This window comes from Misgurnus anguillicaudatus, chromosome 15, assembly GCF_027580225.2.
Source record: "Misgurnus anguillicaudatus chromosome 15, ASM2758022v2, whole genome shotgun sequence".
NCBI classification, from domain to species: domain Eukaryota; kingdom Metazoa; phylum Chordata; class Actinopteri; order Cypriniformes; family Cobitidae; genus Misgurnus; species Misgurnus anguillicaudatus.
This window is the reverse complement of record NC_073351.2, coordinates 866,541-885,743: the sequence shown is the minus strand read 5'-3', so window position 1 is coordinate 885,743 and position 19,203 is coordinate 866,541. Positions and strand designations below refer to the sequence as shown.

Genomic DNA, 19,203 nt, shown 5'->3' with positions numbered 1-19,203 from the left:
ACTTATGGTTACAGCGTTACCTGCTGGCAACAGGAAGTGACATGTTTTCAATGATTCTGCAATGTCGGATTTGTCCCAAACTTCACATGATTGATAAGAATCCTGGACTGAACAAATCTACATGTCAATAGTCACTTGTGGTCATAGCGCCACCAGCTGGCAACAGGAACTGACATATTTTACACTGATTATGCAATGTCCAATCTGCCTCTCTTCACTTGATTGATAAGAGTCCTGGACTGAACACATCAACATGGCAATATTCAGTTACAGTCATAGCGTCACCTACTGGCATCATGAACATATATTTACCTACTTAAATACATATCCCCCACTGTTCACTGCTTTTTTGCTGAGCCCATCGGCTGGCGGTGCGAGGGCCTTTTCATCGCTGCTTGCACCTTTAATTGCTTGTTCTACATTTACCAATGAATGCCATTTTTTTATTTAAATAACAACAATATATGCTACATATTAATACAGCTTATTTACTGGCCATTAAAATAAAGGATAAATGAAGGTCATGAAACCCACCTAAAATAACTTCCAAATTACTTCCAGTCATCTCTGAAACCTGTATTATTCTGTGGGTACCACTCAGACATCCAGCCATACAATCTACTAAAGTCTACATTTAACCATGTTTCCTATCTTTGCAATTTCCTCTGTTTATTGTGCACTGTCAGTAAACACATTACATTTATTTTGCTCAAGTGTATTGGATTAAACAGTGTATGTATTGTAATGTTGTTCACTGTAGTGAAGCTCGTGTGAGAGGTGTGCTGTTACGATGGTGGCAGCCGCGACATGACGGTGCAGGTCATGACCAGTGGGCTTTGGACCATGTGGAAGTCATTCTGTGAGTACTTCTGTTTACAGAAAATAAACACTGCTTTACCTCCATCAGTAAAAACAAAAAAATTGAACATATTATAAAGTTTATATTAGTAGTCAGATATAAGCAGCTGAAACTTGTGATAAAATGTGTATTATAAAGTTGCTTATAATAATAATGATATACATTCATAATGAATATCATCATCATTTCTTCAGAGCAGTACAGTATTCAGATTACACATGACATACACTTCCTATTCTCATCATATACATACACATATCTACTACCCGTCCTTCTCACTTTCTTACCTTCACACGCTCTCTTTCTCTCTCTCTCTCTCTCTCTCTTTTTTTTATTCTCTCATCACCCCTTTTGCATGCCATAACATGACCTGTTTGTCTCATCTGCAATGTTTTTCTATTGTCTGTTCTCCACCCAACTGTTACTTTTCCGGCCTGACATCCCTGCTAACATTCACCTGTATGCACACTCGGTTGCTCTGGTCCTGCCAATGCAGGTCAGGGTACTCTCAAACCCAAACCATTGTGCAAGCCAGCAGCAGTCCCATCCTGCATCTTATAACCGTTCCTTTCTTCTGTATTCTGCTCCCTATGGCATGGCTGTAGTGTCAGGTAAGTGCTTTGCTGTTGCCAGATTGCATGACTATTCCTCCCTCCCCTTATCTGACCTTTCTTGTACATCACTATTGAGCTTCATCAGGCCATCACACAAATGGACAATATGTAGAAAAGTTTTAAAAGACAGTATATCCATTGGCAGTTTTATAAACACTGCTGCAAAGATCCAAAACTCACAACACCACAATTGCATGATCGCAACTGATATAGGAAAGCAGAAATAAAAAACCTGTACCCATTCTCATTATAACAACCAGAACAATGGTGATTCCTGAGCGTATACCCACAAAGAAAGAACCTGATGAGCATCCAGTCCAACACAAATATAAAATTGGATGAGTAGTACACTTTTTAATGCAGACAGTGTTAAAGTTAAGAAATAAAGGAAGAAAGAGTCTTCAACATGCATATTCTACGACTGATCTAGTTTAATTAAAGCTGTACTACTTAGTGTTCATTCCCGAAACCGTTGACAGGCTTGTGTTCCTAACCAGAAATATTTTCCTTGCAAACCACCATCATCAGGCCTAAACAATTCATTTGCAAGTCATATGCAAATCAACAGATTTATTTATTTTGCCCTAAACATGAGGTTTCTCACATTTTCTCTGTATCTACCCGCCTGTATTGTACTGTATGTAAAAACATTTGATTTGATTTGTTTTGGTCTTTCAGAATAATGAATCATCTATAAAGCTAAAAAAGTCTGGCTTAATATGCCCTCAGTGGACACTTGCTCAGGGTGACCTACAGTATGTTTAACAGAACGTCTCCAGTATATTTGAAATTACTTATGGATTCAACCAGGTGCTGGAGTCAATGAGATACATAAAGATCCTGATCCTCCATGTCAACATTATTGTGTCACAGAGATGCAAGATTGCAGAGTTGTCAGCTATACGTTTATGATGTGAAACTGTATTTCTACAGTATTTCATAAACTAAGAGGACTCTGTAGGATGTTTCGTGTTTTTCCTTTGACCCAAACTGATCTGAATCAATTCATGTAAAATTCACCTAAAATAGAACAAAACCCCATTTTCTGATCCTGAGGTAAGTGAGGTCATGTTAGCAATGCTCAGTTTCTTTAGGTGAGTGTCAAAAAATAAAAAAGGCTCTGTACCATGACACCTTCCAGCACTCTGAACCATTGCAAACGGCAAGATGACTCACAATATGTCTTTATGGCAAATCTTGACCCTAACATTTACATGTCCCAGCAGTAATACAATTTTTTAAGGTGCCATACCTGTAAATTCTAGAGGTTTATTCACTATTAACAGTGATCTCAAACTGGGAGCCGCCCTGGAACATAACTTATAGAAATATATACAATATATGTTGTGCACTCAAACTGCGGAGAAACAGCGCCACCAACCAACATAACTGATATTACAGCATTTAATCTTTTTTGTTTGTTTGTTTAAGTTTGAGATTATTTTGTTTAAGGAATTTTCACTGGGGCCCCCCTCTCTAATAGGAAAATGAAAATGTTAAGACTAGGGCTGCACGATTAATCGTATCACGTCAGTAAAGCCAGTTCCTTGATAAATATAAAAAAGGCCCATTTTTATATTTTTTTATTGCGGCATTTACTACACAGAACTGTAGTTCATTGACAAGCGGGGAAATATTGCATTCATAATCGCAGGTGATTTATCTGTAATTATGGATGCGATATTTCATTGCTTATCAGTGAACTACATGCTTAGTTGATCTGTCGCATATGCAGCTTAGACATTCACGTAACCCTACTGGTCTTTATGAAGACAGATGAAGGTGAGTGGTCGCGCAATTGACATCACTCCTTTTGAACTGAATTGCAATCACACTGCATGTTCCACGCCTGAGCCCAAATAAACCGCATTTGAGCCCACCTCTGCAAGCCAGCCAGTTGAAGGTGGGACCTAAAGAGAAGAGAAAGACAAAGCAAAAGCAATTCAGAAATCCGGGCCGAAAACTATTTTTAACTCATTCTCGCCAGCCTTTATGAAAAAAAGTTTCAAATAGGGATTGATAAAGTCACACGATCTTATCCAGTGGGGTCATTCTGACCCCAAGCACAAGATTAGCGTTACAACAGAGTTAATAGTCGCATAACGTCTGCACAGGTAGAATTAAAACAATTAATATGTACTTCAGGATCCAGATTAAGTAGAGTATCACCCTACTCCAGAGAGTTGCTTACATCATGGTAGGCTAAAGAAAATGCTACACTAGAACGTTTATTAAGAGACCAAGTCAAATGTGCCAAAGATGGATTTCCCAGTATTCCGTAAAAAGTACATGCCTGTGGTCAGAGAAAGATGCACTACTAATAACAATAATTAAAATAAAAAATCCATGAGCTAATACCAAATCCAGGGTATGACAGGATATGTGTAGGAGCAGAAAACCACTGTGTAAAGTCAAAAGACTCAATGAGCAAAGCACACCCAACACGAACGTTAAAATCACCCAGGAGCATGCCTTTTAACCCAATCCCACATTAATACAAGAAGTTAGTTGGAAGAAAGTCCTTATTTAGTTAAGGAGGATAATATATAAGAGCAATAGTAATGGGGTTAACTAAGACTAGTTGTAAAAATGGCACCTCATAACTGTTGTGTGAACCTGTAGATAAAGAACGAGAGTGAAAAGTGTGTTTAAATACAATCATGAGACCCTCACCTCGCCCAGACGCACACAAGGACTTTAAAAAATGGTTTAGCTCTTTAAAACGAGAGATAACATGCATATAAACATTCACCACGAGAAATGTTGCAAACTATATTGATGCACTTATCAGGAAATGATAAATAAGATGCATAAAAAATGACGCACGTGCCGTAGTGAGGACGCGTGTGTCATGGCAACATTAAGTTGGTTCAACTCTTTAAAATGAGGGATTTACAACATTCACAACGAGAAATGCCAGCAAACTGGACTGAAGCAGATATCAGGTAGGTTAGCTCGTTACTTACTGCATTGAAACGGAGATCATTCAGCAGCATAAAAGAATATCGTGTCACGTGCTCATTTGAGCTATAATAAACGAAAATACCCACGCGTCATCCCAACAAGATATATCTTTCAGCTCCTCAAAATGCGGGTTTTAAATGCATATAAACAATCACGATGAGAAATGTCTGAAAACTATTAAAGCAGAGATCAGGGAGCTCGTCAAATATCCACTCTGAAGCTAAGATCATTCACCAGCATGAGTGGTTCTTGGAGAGAGAAATAATATATAATAGGCAAACTTCAGACGCTGCGTAGAAGAGAGGGCGGGACTTTCAATAGGTCACGTGTCTTTCCGGGACCATCAGATGCCGGGTAATCATGGCAGTGTGAATGAATAAAAAAATATAAGGATCCCGTAAAAATCCCGGATGCCTTTCCCATGTATTTTATGGAATGTCTGTGTGTGAAAAGGGCTTAACACACAGAAAATACAGCAGTTGTGAGGTAAAAAGAAGTCATTTAAGATAAAGGTTTCATTTACTAATAAGACCATTCTTCACCTGCCATGCCACTTTCTCTGACTGTATTTCACAGCACAGAGGATGAAGGTTGTAAGGATTAGCTCCACCACAATGCGAACAAGAGAAAATCTGAGCAGCGGCTGAGAGAAATCTGGTATATAGGATGCTGCCTTTGACATGCACTAAGGGAATCTAAAAAAAAATCAGGGAATTAATCAGGTAACACTGGCCAGGAGTGAATCAATACGCAAACTCGGATCCCCACAGGAGAGAAGTGTGTTCTGAGTCGTAGGGCAACAGTGCCAACAGTGCTTTCCACGGCTTTTTTGATGTCTCTCCCCATAAATCCATCACAGGTACCTGGGGGGAGGAGAGGAAGGCGGAAAGCCGAGTCATTGGGCAATAGTGCCAACAGTGCTCGCCATACCGATGTCTCTCTGCTTAAATCTGTCACAGGTACCTGGGGCGAGGAGATGAAGACTGAAGGCTGAGACACAATCAGTGTTGGGTGCAGGGTTATTATGGTTTTAAAAAAATATTAGTTTTTATTTTTTATGTATTCATTTATTTTATTTTTAAGTTTAGTTTTTAAGCAGTGCATAAATCCTTTGATTTTTATTTTCTATTTATCAATAATGATTACTTTTACTTTTTATTAAGTTTTGGTATAGTTTTAGTCTATACCGTAATATGGTCAAAAGTTGACATAAAGTTTGCCAAATCAGGAAATGTTGAAAATAAAAGAGAGAATAAGAGGATTTTTTAAAATAAGGTTTGTTTTTTATTTAGTATTGGCCTGAACAAGTTAGTCATTAGCAGTGAAGCTCTGTGCTTTTATTTATCACCGTACAAAAGTGCCCCAGTTGCCTATGAATGTTGTTGTTGAATTTTGGGTCCTCTAAAGAGTAGAGAAATGTTTAACTGTGGAGAAAAATGCTGCACTTGGTACTTTTCTTTTAGCTGTCCAATCAAAGTTGAGGAAAGGGATGACAAATACCACACCAACCAATAAGCTCATTCTACTTGTACAAACTTATATCTGTGTACAATGACATAACTTGTCTGTTAACTTCAGAGGTGTATAGTACTTAAGTATTTTTACTTTCTACAAGTAAATTTTCAAGTATTTGTATTTTATTAGTGTTTTTCTTTGGAAAACATACATTCCAAAGCATATTATAAAAAAATTACTCCACTACATTTCATATTTTCAGGTTTTTGGTTTATATTTAATATTTAAGTACATTAAACATCTAGTACTTTTTTTTACTTTTACTCAAATAGTAAAAGTACACAATATTTATGTAATTAGGGTTTAAATCAATTTTAATATGCAATTTTAAAAGAATACACAGTATGATTCTATCCTTTAGAATGTAGTGAACATTTTTTAGTAAAGTATTTTTTTCCCAAGACAAACACACTCTGATAAAGCACAGATGCTTAGAAAAAGTAACTAAAATACTTTAGTAGAATACACCTCTGGTTAACTTGACACACTTGTCTGTTCACAAGTTTCCATTTTTGTACTGGAAGATATCCCTAGACTAACATAATATAATTATTTGTTGACTAACTAAATTGTTGATTATCTTGCCAAAATATATATAAGTATAAGATTAGTTTAGCGAACATAGCAATCAAAATCCTCAGCTAATAATGTCAAGCATTGCTTTAAATAGTTTAAATGCTTCAGTGTACAGAACACTGAAATAATTAGGCCTTTTTCAGTTATTTTAATGGTTTGCTAGCAAAAGACAGGTTGCCTTAATAAATGAATTTTTGGCAATGAGATGATGTTTTTTGAAACTCACTCTTACTTTAGTAAAGCCACACAAATGCTACCATCACTTCTCATCACCATCCAACTTGCTGTTATTTGAAGCAGAATCATGCTTAAAACAAATCTCATTTTGGAGTCTCTCTCTCATTCGCCAGCACTGTGACAGCGCCACTGCTGCTAATTCGCTGTTTGCAGGTCAGGAGTTCTAATAGATATTAGACTGCCACCTACTGGTCATTAAGAATCCATCACACTCACACTAAAACGGCAAATTCTTGGAACTATATTGTTATTTGGAATATTCAACAACCTGGGGAATTTGTCATAGTCTGCTACCAGTCTGCTATTGCCGGCAGTTGACATGCCTGAAACAGGACAACAAAGCTGCCCACACTCGAATCTTAATCCACCTGCTGCTCAAACTGCCACAGATGTCTACAAAAGATTGCAATTCTCGAAATAAAGTTACTTGTGGTGGTGCTGACCCTGCCAGAACATACAACAGAGCTTCATTGTGGTCCCTTTCAACATCAAGCTGGTGAGTCCTGTGAACCTAATGGTTTTAAACAAGTCAAAGTGAGCTCAGAGAAACCTAAAGTAATTGAGGACACAAACTGATGCCATAAACAGGGTGCGAGACCCATAGGTGCTCAAGACATTTAGACTGTCACGAGTGTCACAAATTGCTGCATTAGCATCATCTACCCCAGATATGGGTACAACTCAAGTAGCCCATATTGGTATTCTACCACCCCCCTGTGTGGCTTGAACATAGATTTGAAGCACTAATGAGTGTGGGTGAAGAATCCCCAAATGTAAATGGACATAGATCACATCAGCCTGTAGCTAACAAATGCTCAAAATCATACAGGCAGCGGCACGTTTCACTCAGACAGCAGCCGAGCCAAGCACGCTGATCATGGGTGACTCTATTATCAGAAACATTGGAACTGTTCCCTCAGGCAACAGTTTCTGCTGTTAACAAGGAACTCTGCAACATTCTGATGAAAAACAAGTCTCTAAGTCAGATTGTCATACATGTTGGAAAGAATGATATTCGGAAAGAGTAGGAGGAGCTCCTCAAGAGGGATTTCAATGAACTTTTTGAAACGCTTGGAAGACTGAAAGTTAAGTCATTCATCAGTTGACCACTCTCAGCCAGAGGAACAAATATGTGTTCTCGGCTACTAAGTTTAAATTCATGAGAGGACTGAATTACAGTCAGACAATATCAATATCTTCTGGAGTCAAAGGTAACTTTTTAACACAGCTGATGAATGAAGAAGGAAGAAAAATATATTGTCTTTAAGCAACCTAGCACCTGAGTGTGCCAGTCCACTCCTAAATGGCCTAAATGACAAAGGGATTTCACACCAACACCTGGATGGACATTCAGATGACAAGGATAAAACTCTGCCGCCACAACAACTACTGTTTACAGACATAGCTCAGGCTGAGCCCTTCCCACAGACCTTGCTACAGCTGGATTGTGAATCAACACCCAAGGACATTTCTGTTTATAACCACCAGGAAAGCCAATATAACACTCCCCAGTCTTCAGGAACACCAGAATCACAGCTGATGTTGTCACACTCTCTTTCCCTCTCTCCAACATCACCACTTCTGTGCTTTTCAGAGAAAATGGAGAAACTGGTATTTGCTGGAACAAAGCTCTTCCACTCTATTGCTGTGAGTCCCCAAATATCAACCAAGAAACGGCGGGCTCCACAAGCACTAAAGCTTCCGGGCCCAGCCCGCCCTCCCCCTCCATCTGAGAGAGCATTCCGTCCTCTGTCTCAATGTCAGGGATCACAACAGCCCTCATCTGCAAACCGCACTGGTAACTGATGTGTTGGCTCTCCGCTACGACAGCACTAACAATCATAAATGTTTACAAAACTAGCGGGAGCCCAATGTCCCTTTAGCTTTCCCTATCTCTGCCCTGATATGTGATAGAAAGAAGAAGGCCCTCTCCAGCCACACAGCAATTCTATCTTATCTACTGCCTATTAGACGTCATTCTTAGATTGATACAGGGCCAAAACCAGTTACTGTTAAGTTAGCACTTCTGCACATTTGTTCAAAGGTTCATAAATGAAAACACCAGTGAGGTATTTATGAATGCTATATCAGTGTTGCCAAACATATTAGCAGACTCTGTTGATGTTCTTCTAAAATATTTTTACTTAAAAGTTAAAGATGCTATTGATGTTATAGCTCCAGTAAAGGTCAGGATGATCACTGGCAGACGTACAGCACATGAAGATAACATGCAGAAAAGCTAAATGTATGTGGCGGCAAACAAAACTTCAAGTTATTATTATAGCATCTAGCAAGGACAGTCTTCATGCTTTCAATGTAGAGCTAGGCACGGCTAGACAGACCTTCTTCTCAAACATTATAAACAACTACATAAACAACACTCACACTCTTTTTGCTACTGTAGAGAGACTAACAAACCACCCAAATCAAGTTCCTAGTGAAATGCTTCTGACAAAAAATACAACCTTTCTGAGAAGATCAGTAATATCAGAATGGTGATTAATACGGCCTCATATTGTACTGTGGTCAGTCAGATATCATTAAAACAACCTTACAAACTAGTCATTTTCTCAAAATTTGAAATAATTGATATAAAAACATTGGAAGAAACAGTACAACATCTTAAAGCATTAACTTGCAGCCTTGAGACGATCCCCACATCCTTTCTCAAAAAGGTACTTAAAAAGGAACTGCTTAGAAACTGATCTTTTAAAAATAATAAATACCTCTCTAATCACAGGCACTTTTCCAGAGGCCCTAAAAACAGCAGTTGTTAAGCCTCTCCTAAAAAGAGAGTAACCTAGATAAAACCACACTGGCTTCTGTCAGCATCACAGCACAGAGACAGTGCTCATAAAGATAATAAATGATATTCGCTTAAACTCTGATTCAGGTAAAATATCAGTGCTGGTGCTACTAGATCTTAGTGCTGCCTTTGACACAATAGATCATACAATAGACCATACTCTTACATAGACTGGAAAACTGGGTAGGGCTCTCTGAGATGGTCCTCAAATGGTTTAAATCATACCTAAAAGGGAGAGGTTACTATGTGAATCATACCTGTCAACTTTTGGATTCCAAAATCCGGGAGACCTCAGAAGGGGGAGGGGGTTGGTGGTCTGGGGGTTAGCAAAAGTAACAGTCTGCATTTGATTTTATAGCATTAAAAATTATAACATGCAAAACCCTTCTCTACTTTTAGCAACCTCTCAATGACTCCTCATATGTTTCACTTTAGGAAACCCTAACAATTTAATACAGCTTAACTTATTACAATTTTATAAAAAACAAATTTTTTTAAACATTGTCAATTCTCGTTAAGTACCAACATTCATAGCTAAATAACATCTCTAGCTATTAGTTTGCCTCGAGTTGACAACTCTATCAAAATAATGTTATAAGGATTGTGATCTAATGATCTAACAAAACTAGAAAGAACAGTTTATTGTCATGTCCAGTGGCGGCTCCAGAGATTTTCTGATGCAGGTGCTATGGGGATGCTCAACACTTAAGAGAAGGTGCTTTGAATTTTGGGGGCGTTTCATTATGGAGGTCGCATTGGACCACCCTTGGTATATATATTTTTCCCCATTGGTTCTAACGTGTTAGCAACTCAGAAAGTTTATTAAAACGGTTTCCCAGAATCAAAATGCCTGGTTGTTGCGTTTGGTTGCACTAATATAGTATACTAATATACGTATATGTATCTGGCCACTTTAAATTTGGCCATCTGCTAACGTCTTCTATCCACTCCACTATACACAGATCTGGTAGCTGTGTTGAAAATGTTGATGAAGTCAACTTTTTTTTAAATAACTTTCTCTGTCTGTGTTGCTTCAATGCTGATTCTTGCCATATTTCCGTTGCCAAAATGCGCGTACATACGTTGACATGTCGTAATTGTGTACAAACGGTAAAAGAGTCTATATACACGCGTAACGTACACACCCACATTAACGGACCTATACTCCTTCCGCAACTATGTAAAAGAATTCAACACAAGGGCTATAGATACAATATACATAAGACTGCCAATGTAAACCTCTGAAAATAATATTTCACAATTCTGTCACAGTCAAGCCCTGAATACAACGGAGCAACAAACAACACAATCCAACAGAAACTGTGCATGCTTATGCTCAGATCACGAAATCGCACAGCCAGTTACCAATACTAATCTAATGATGAATCAACAGTATTCCAATGGTTGGAGCATTATAGATGTAACTATGAAGAGCCAAGATTTCTGCTGCTTTAACCACCAAATTAATTCAATTTGTAATAGCCAACAGCTGGGGAAAATCAAGCACTTACCATAGACGTCTTCACAACTTTTGATTGAGTGCAAAGGCATCAATGATGTTGTCTCAATTAATAATAATAATAATAATAATAATACATTTTATTTATAGGCGCCTTTCATGACACTCAAGGACACCGTACATCAAATAAATATAGAAAACAGTCATAAAATACAAAACAATCAAATCACATTAAGCAAAACATGCAGAATAAAACATTAATAATAGGCCTGCTTAAAAAGATAAGTTTTTAACCGCGATTTAAAAATGGGCAAAGTGTCACTAATTTTAATGTCCTGTGGAAGCTTGTTCCATAAAAAAGGAGCAGCGTTGCTAAACGCTCGCGGACCCACAGAAGACAGGCGCACACGTGGTACTGCTAGGGACAGAGAAGATTCAGATCTTAATGAACGAGAGGGAGTATATCTTTCAAAAAGATCAGCAATGTAAGTCGGCGCCAGGTTATGAAGTGCCTTAAATGTCAGGAGTAAGATTTTAAACTTAATACGCTCCTTAACAGGAAGCCAGTGAAGATGTCGAAGAATGGGAGATATATGGTCGCTCAAAGGAGTGCGAGTAATGATTCTAGCTGCTGAGTTTTGAACAAGTTGCAGCCGGTTCAGTGATTTGTGCGGAAGACCATAAAAAAGAGCATTACAATAGTCCAAACGAGACGTGACAAGAGCATGGACCAAAATAGCAGTACTCTTTGTAGAAAGGGCAGGACGCAGCCGATTTATTTTTGAAATTTGATTTATATTTATTATTTGAAAACCAAGCTTTAACTTCAGATAAACAATTGATTAAACTTAGTGGAGGGAGATTGGCAGCAGGTTTGGAGGATAGATAAAGCTGGGTGTCATCAGCATAACAATGGAAGTGGATTCCGTGTTTTCGAAAAATAATTCCAAGCGGTAGCAGATAAATAATAAAAAGTAGAGGACCCAAAACGGAGCCCTGCGGAACACCAGTAGTAATTCGAGAGGGGCTAGATTTAAATTTACCTAGCTGAACAGTGTGGGTTCGGTCAGCCAGATAAGAAATAAACCAAGCCAGAGGGACATCATTGATTTTAATTGACTGTAGTCGACATAAAAGAATTTCATGCGATATAGTGTTGAATGCTGATGTTAAATCTAAAAGAATTAATAAAGAAAGAAGCCCAGAGTCAGAGGCTACCAGGAGGTCATTAGAGATCCTGACAAGTGCAGTCTCCGTCCTGTGGATAGTATGAAATTCCTCATATAAGTTGTTAACAGATAGGTAATCATGAATCTGAGCCGCAACGACACGTTCTAGAATTTTTGACAAAAATGGGTTTGAAAAAAATGAAGGGTCTTGGCTAAATTTCCAAACATGCTATCAAAAACAAACTGCCGTGCGTTAAGGTCAAAGGTTCACCAGGCGCTGCCCCCATTGGCCAAAGCAGGTCACCTGTTTGGGCCTTGTTATTTTACACTAAAATATATATTTTTAAATTATTATTTAATTCCTTTTTTAACAACATGAAAAAGAAGAATCATGCATTAGGGCGTTAAGAAACACATCACATTCTATGCAAATAAAACATTTCTCAAATTATTCCAGTAACATTTATTTGAACATAGTTTAAGTTTTCCGTAAAATCTAGGCTATTCAATTATCAAATTGTCAGTAATATGTTCACATGAAATGTTGGACCGGGTATCAGTTGCTAATCATTCACCCTCCTTATTCCGTTGTGCCACTTCTTGACATGGGTTTAATGACTTCTAAAAATTATGTAATACACTTTTATATTAATGATAAGGTACTTTACAATCAGAATTTATTGGCAAGCAGCTGCACTTACTTTTGTTTAATGCAGTATTGATTGCCATTGGTAATTGTTTTTATAAAAAGCAACCTATCTACAATAAACAGAGAGAGAGAGTTAAATACAGAGCATGGTGAGGAAGCAACGGAAAAAAGGGCACCAAGCTTCTCGTCAGAGGAACTTGAAGTTTTGCTGGATGAGGTGAGCTTGCACAAGGTGACAATGTTTTCCAGCTTCACCTGTGCAGGCACCAAAAGCGCAGCTTCCAGATGCCAATTGCACACTCCAAAACGTTGCACATGCGAATGTGTGCAACATTGTAGTCTGTGGGTTGGTCAGCGGTGTGAATAAGTATGTTCTCAGAGTGTAACCACTATCCCAGAGGAACAGGCTCTGACCAAACCCTCTCTCTCCGCTTGTTCACCCATGGCAGAATTGGCCCAGGCAAAACTGCTGTGGGTGCTGCCTGGCCACCTTGCCACCAGGTCGGAGATCACACCCCTACGGTCCACTATAACCTGCACGTTTATGGCCATGTATCCCTTTTGCGATATGTATACCTGATCAATCACTGATGGATTGGCAATAGGGATGAGTGCCATCCACCAGGCCGATGAACTGTGGGGATGCCAGCAATGGCATGACAGCCCTGGTGCACCTCCTGGACCTCCTGATGTGTTGCCGGCAGCTGGATGTAATCCCTGGCATGGCGTAGAAGGGCGTTGGTGACAGTGTGGACGCACCTCCACACAAAAGGTCTTGCTTAGGGCACAGCCCTCTCCCACGATAAAGCTCCCTGTAGGAAAAAACCTGGTCGCTTACTGGACACCATCATGCTTACCCATTTATTGATCTTAGCCATTTAAAGCCAAATTGCCAGATGTTAATTATCAAAAGTTTTCGCCAATTAAAACGCTTTAATGACATTACAAAATAGCCTAATTACCACCATATTAGTTCTGATACCAAACAAAGTCAACTACATAAATAGGCCTGTATCCATTGCAAACATATTTTATTGTTAGTCTTAAAATGTCCATAACATAAAATCATTGTTGAGCCACAACATTGTCAACATACCATAGTTTGACATGTACTGTGCTGCGCTGATTTCTTAAGACTGCTGCACAGTGGCACGACTAGTGTCTTGCCCTCAAACAACGCTAAGGGAGAGCTTACGAATGGTCCAGACCAACCTTACGAAAGTGTGACTTACAGAATATATACTTAGCGTATGAACGTGTTGGGAATCATGCCATAGGGTTAAAGGAATAGTCTACTCATTTTCAATATTATAATATGTTATTACACTGTAAAAAACAACCTATATAATTTACTCAAAAAAATTGTTGTAACAATTTGCACTCACTTTGTTTGAGTAAATTATATCCTATATATTTGATTAAAGAGTACCTAAATTTAATTACTATGATAAACTAAAAAAAATTAGGTAAGGTCTACCTATTTTTTTCATAACTAATTACTTATAAAAAAATGAATAACATTAACCTTATTGGTATTAAGCCACAGATCTATTAAATTATTATTAATAATGATAAGCCATTAAGAAACATTACATATTACTTATTCAGAGAGGGTTGAATAAGAAAATAGTCACCAACAAGATTGCATAAATTGCTTGCTTTATTGACCAAATAACATTCTGTAAACATTTAAAACTAATTAATGGAAGTACAAAATAACCCCAATACATTTCAAGTGAAATACAACATATCATAGTTTTACATAAAGCTTCTTGAACATATTATTTCATAAAAAAAAAAAAAACCAAAGTCTTCATGAGATGTTAAAAAAACATTAAAAGCAAGATTCCTAAATACTGTTCTTCACGTTATCATTAGAAAATTAAAGAAGACAATAATATGAGAGGAAAAACTGATCTCATTTACCTCAGTAGACTAGCATGCTATATCGATATAACAAACATTTCAACTTCATTTAAAACGTATTAAGTGCAAAAATACAACTTCATATTATGCTATAACTCACAGTACACGTGCATAAAACATTGAACACTAACAAGAAGTACTTACATTCAATTTTAAGTGATTCAACTTCATATACAAGTCACATATAATATAACATATGAACTCCGAAATACTTTTTGGACAGACGTTAAAAAGCGAAAGGCAACGTTAATTATATATCCGTAAATGATAATAATAATAATAAAATGGCTTCATAAATGGATCCCTTCTAAAACAAAACTCAATATATTAACAGATAAATGCAAGAAAACTTTTACAGTAATTATCTAGCATCGACAGCTTTACCGTTGTTTGTTTGTCTGCACGACGCCCTCCCGTCTGTATCGTACATCAACCGTCCGCTGCTCTCTCTCTCGTCACGTGGCTTGCTCAAGTTCAACCACTCATATTGAGCAGCTCCGCTGTTCACGAGATTCAGACATGTAAATAATAATAATGGAAGTTAATATTTTAATCATAAATATGGATTTTTATTCGTATTCGCAGGTGCAAGAACTGGGCGATGTTTCATTCAAAGCTAACCTGACTGACATATTCTAACCTATCTGTCAAACAACAGAGACAGAGAAGCACGCAAATGACTAAACTTCTGGTAGATTTTACCGTTAAACAACTTAACATTTCCATTCATGATGATATCAACAAGTTAAATAAAAACTTACCTGTCAACAAACCGCAGTTCTCCCGCCGATATGATATGAAAAATGGTGACTCGAGTCCCGCCTGGATGTTGATTCATGCGCACTAAGGCCAATATTTTGGGGTATATGTTACCTATTTTTTTAGTATTGCAGTTATTACTGTTAAAAATTGGATAGTGAAGGTAGAATATACCCATTATTTTTTATTTTACTTGCTAGCTTATATACTTAATTAAATTATAACTAATTTTCATGGGTTAAATTTAACACCCTCCAGAGTAATTTTTTACAGTGTACCTTAACTAAGAATTGTTGATACATTCCTCTATCATCTGTGTGCATGCACGTAAGCGCAGGAGCGCGCTGCGACGCTTCGATAGCATTTAGCTTAGCCCCATTCATTCAATGGTACCATTTAGAGATAAAGTTAGAAGTGACCAAACACATCAACGTTTTTCCTATTTAAGACGAGTAGTTATACAAGCAAGTTTGGTGGTACAAAATAAAACATAGCGCTTTTCTAAGCGGATTTAAAAGAGGAGCTATATTTTGTGGCGTGGTGGCACTTTTGGGAGTGCTTCGACTCGCCTGAAAAGTCCGCTCCCCTTCTCCCTCTCATAATGGGAGAGGGAGGGTGTTACTGCGCCGAGTCAAAGTACTCCCAAAAGTGCTATTACGCCATAAAATGTAGCTCCTCTTTTAAATCCGCTTAGAAAAGCGCTGCGTTTTCTTTTGTGCCACCAAACTTGCTCGTGTGGCTGCTCGTCTTGAATGGGAGGGGCGTTGATGTGTTTGGTCACTTTTTATACTGAAGACACATACACAACTATTAAGTACTATTCGGACGAGATTAGTTTTGCATAGGGAGGTGGGGTAAAGTAAGTTTTTATCAGAGCTTTTCAGTGATTTTAGTCCTGTCCGAATGCTCCATGTCAGTAATCATTACGGACAATGTCAGGAAAGATTACGGCGACTTTTACCTACTGTAAAAAGGTCTGGAGAAATTACCTCAGGTAATACTAATCCTGTGCGAATAGACCAGCTGTAAAAATACATTTATTTCCTTTTAATTTGTGGGTTTCTTTTAAATATAAAAGCGCTTAAAGAAGCATTTACTTGCGTTCTAGGCCGAAAAACAAGTCAGTGGCAAATCAGTTGCTGAATAACATGCCACAAACCTTTTTTTTAAAGTCAAATTTACTTCTCAGAGGCATGGAACTGTTTCTAAAACTGACGTTCTCCCCAAACTGAAATTAAACACAGTGTTTCGCGTTTTTCCTGCCTGTTTCATGGTGTTTGCACATCTGATATCAAGAAGCAAGGTAATGTGCACGTGTCAACGAGAGGTGACGCGCTGCGCAATCAAGTCACCCCTCCCACTTCTGAATGTTTTACTAAGATTTCTAATCCCATCCGAATTGACCATAACTATAGACGTCCTGTGATAAAATTACATTATGCCATCTACCCCTGTAGAGCTAGTCCTGTCCGAATAGAGCTTTAGTAAGACACAAACATTCACTGATGATCAACAAGACCAACCATACATTAAGAGTCAGGGGGTATGTAAACTTTTGAAGAGGACCATTGCGTCAGTTCATAAAAAGAGTTGTTTGTAACATACGATAATTAGGTATAAGTAAACTTGTAAACTGAGTTCTTTTGGTAAAATCAGTTATTATTATGTGTTGTGGACTGTATGTAAATATATTTTGGTAAAAGTGCTTATTCAGGGCAGTAGTAAATGAAAACAAAAGCATTTTATAGGCTCTTTCTTCTCGGGCTGTTTACACTTGGCATTAACATGCGTTTTCGTTGACTGGACCACAAGTGGATGACGTTAATGCCAGGTGTAAAGGGTGTTTAAAATGTTTTGAGCTCAGTTTGCAAGCGTGTGAAAGTTGCGTGATCTTATTTCATCAATTGCGCTGAAATCAGAGAAAGTTATTTATATGTACAACACACCGTGCAGCATGTTTACACAGGCAGCGGACTCTGACATAATATTAGTTTGCGTCCATAAAAACTCGTCATTACTCCCGCTCGCATTTAAATGACAGCAGAGAAACTCGCCCAAATTCTCCACAGACCACGCCCTCAAAGTAATCAGGACCGAAGCAGTGAAAAGTAGACAAAAGAGACGGATTTTAATACCAGGTGTAAACGTCCCTACTGAAAAATCCAGCTAAGACCAGCATAAGCTGGTTTTAGCTCGTCTCCCAGCTTGGTTTTAGCTGGTATTGCCAGCTTGACCAGCTTTGCCAGGCTGGGAGGACCAGCTTAAAACAGCTACTGCCACATTAAGCCTGCTAAAACCAGCTACAATTTATGCTGCTTTTGGCTGGATTTTTCAGTACCGGTGATGTGTCTCTCTCGTCCACTTGTGATCCGATTGCCGAAAACACATCTTAATACAAAGTGTAAACAGCCTTCTCTCTCTCTCTCTCTCTCTCTCTCTCTCTCTCTCTCTCTCGATCGAACATTTTCAAATATTTTACAGTTTCTGCAAGTGGTACCCAGTCCAAAAAATAAAGAAAAATATTAAGTGTTTGAGGTTATGAGTGAAAGAGTGATTTGTTTGTGAAGATGCTAAATTGATCAATAATAAAGATTAAACATGAGAGTTTTAAGCATTAATAATAACCTCTTTTCTTTTGGCTTTCTCCTCACAGTACCCGTAAACAAAATTACATGATGAACTACTCGAGACAAACTGGTCTACACCACTACTACAACAGGAAAAGGCGGGCTTTGCGAACCTAAACCACCTGCCGATCGTACATCATTCTGTTGGCTACAGTACGCTTTCCATGATGAATAAACACCATGTCAGGTCACTACTGTCAGCATATGGCCATTCTCTCCCATCTGAACTATACATGGACCATCTAGTCCCATTTCTAGCCAATCAATGCCTTCCCAGAGCAGTGTGATGGGAAAGACGAAGCACCGAATTACATGGTTATTTTTAATATACTGTACTCTTAAAGAACTGCAGTTTTTTAATTATTATTGTTATATTATTTGAACTCTCCTGATGTGAACTCTTACAACATCGCGCTCTTAAATTCACCCTCTACCACACTGTGAACGTTATTCTGACGGTTATGACGATGACCTTAAAGTTCTGGAGTAAGACCACAGAAGTGAACAGAAGAAAAATTCACGCTGAAGCCATTTTAACAAGGAAGATAATGACAATGTGTTTTGCTGTTGTGTGTTTGTGGGTTTGTTCTGTGATGCATTGATTGTGGTGTTCCAATCATGTGTTAGTTTTATACTGACTTGTATCTTCAGGCATTTGTCTTTTTTCTTTTTTTTTTTTGAGAGAATACACTTGGCCTGGAAAAGCAAAGAAACAAAGGCAGAGACAAAAAACACACACAAAAAAATAATTTAAAAGAGACTAAAAACGAATAATGTTTGTTGTTGCTGATAAATCACTTTTTATATATATTGGTTACTTAAAAATATTTATGGTAAATGGTTCTGTACTTAATCTATTTAAAATACACCATGCGTGAAATTTTTTTTTTTTTTTTTCATTTTAAGTTATTAGGCCAGAGGTGGGCAGTACTGGTCCTGAAGGGCTCATGTCCTGCAAAGTTTAGCTCTAACTCAAACACAACTGGAAAAGCTAATTAAATTCTTCGAGATTATTTGGAAATTACATGTAGGTATGTTTGAGT

General features: G+C 37.9%; 1 protein-coding gene across 1 annotated transcript in view; it reads left to right on the top strand.

The window, feature by feature from the left end:
* Positions 1-18,407, top strand: part of reln (reelin) — a 376,800-nt gene extending 358,393 nt beyond the window's left edge. The window contains 2 exon segments of the mRNA XM_055173428.2: positions 761-859; positions 18,187-18,407. Of these exon segments, the coding sequence (XP_055029403.2) occupies positions 761-859; positions 18,187-18,277 (190 nt within the window). The 3' untranslated portion in view covers positions 18,278-18,407.
* The last annotated feature ends 796 nt before the right edge of the window (positions 18,408-19,203 follow it).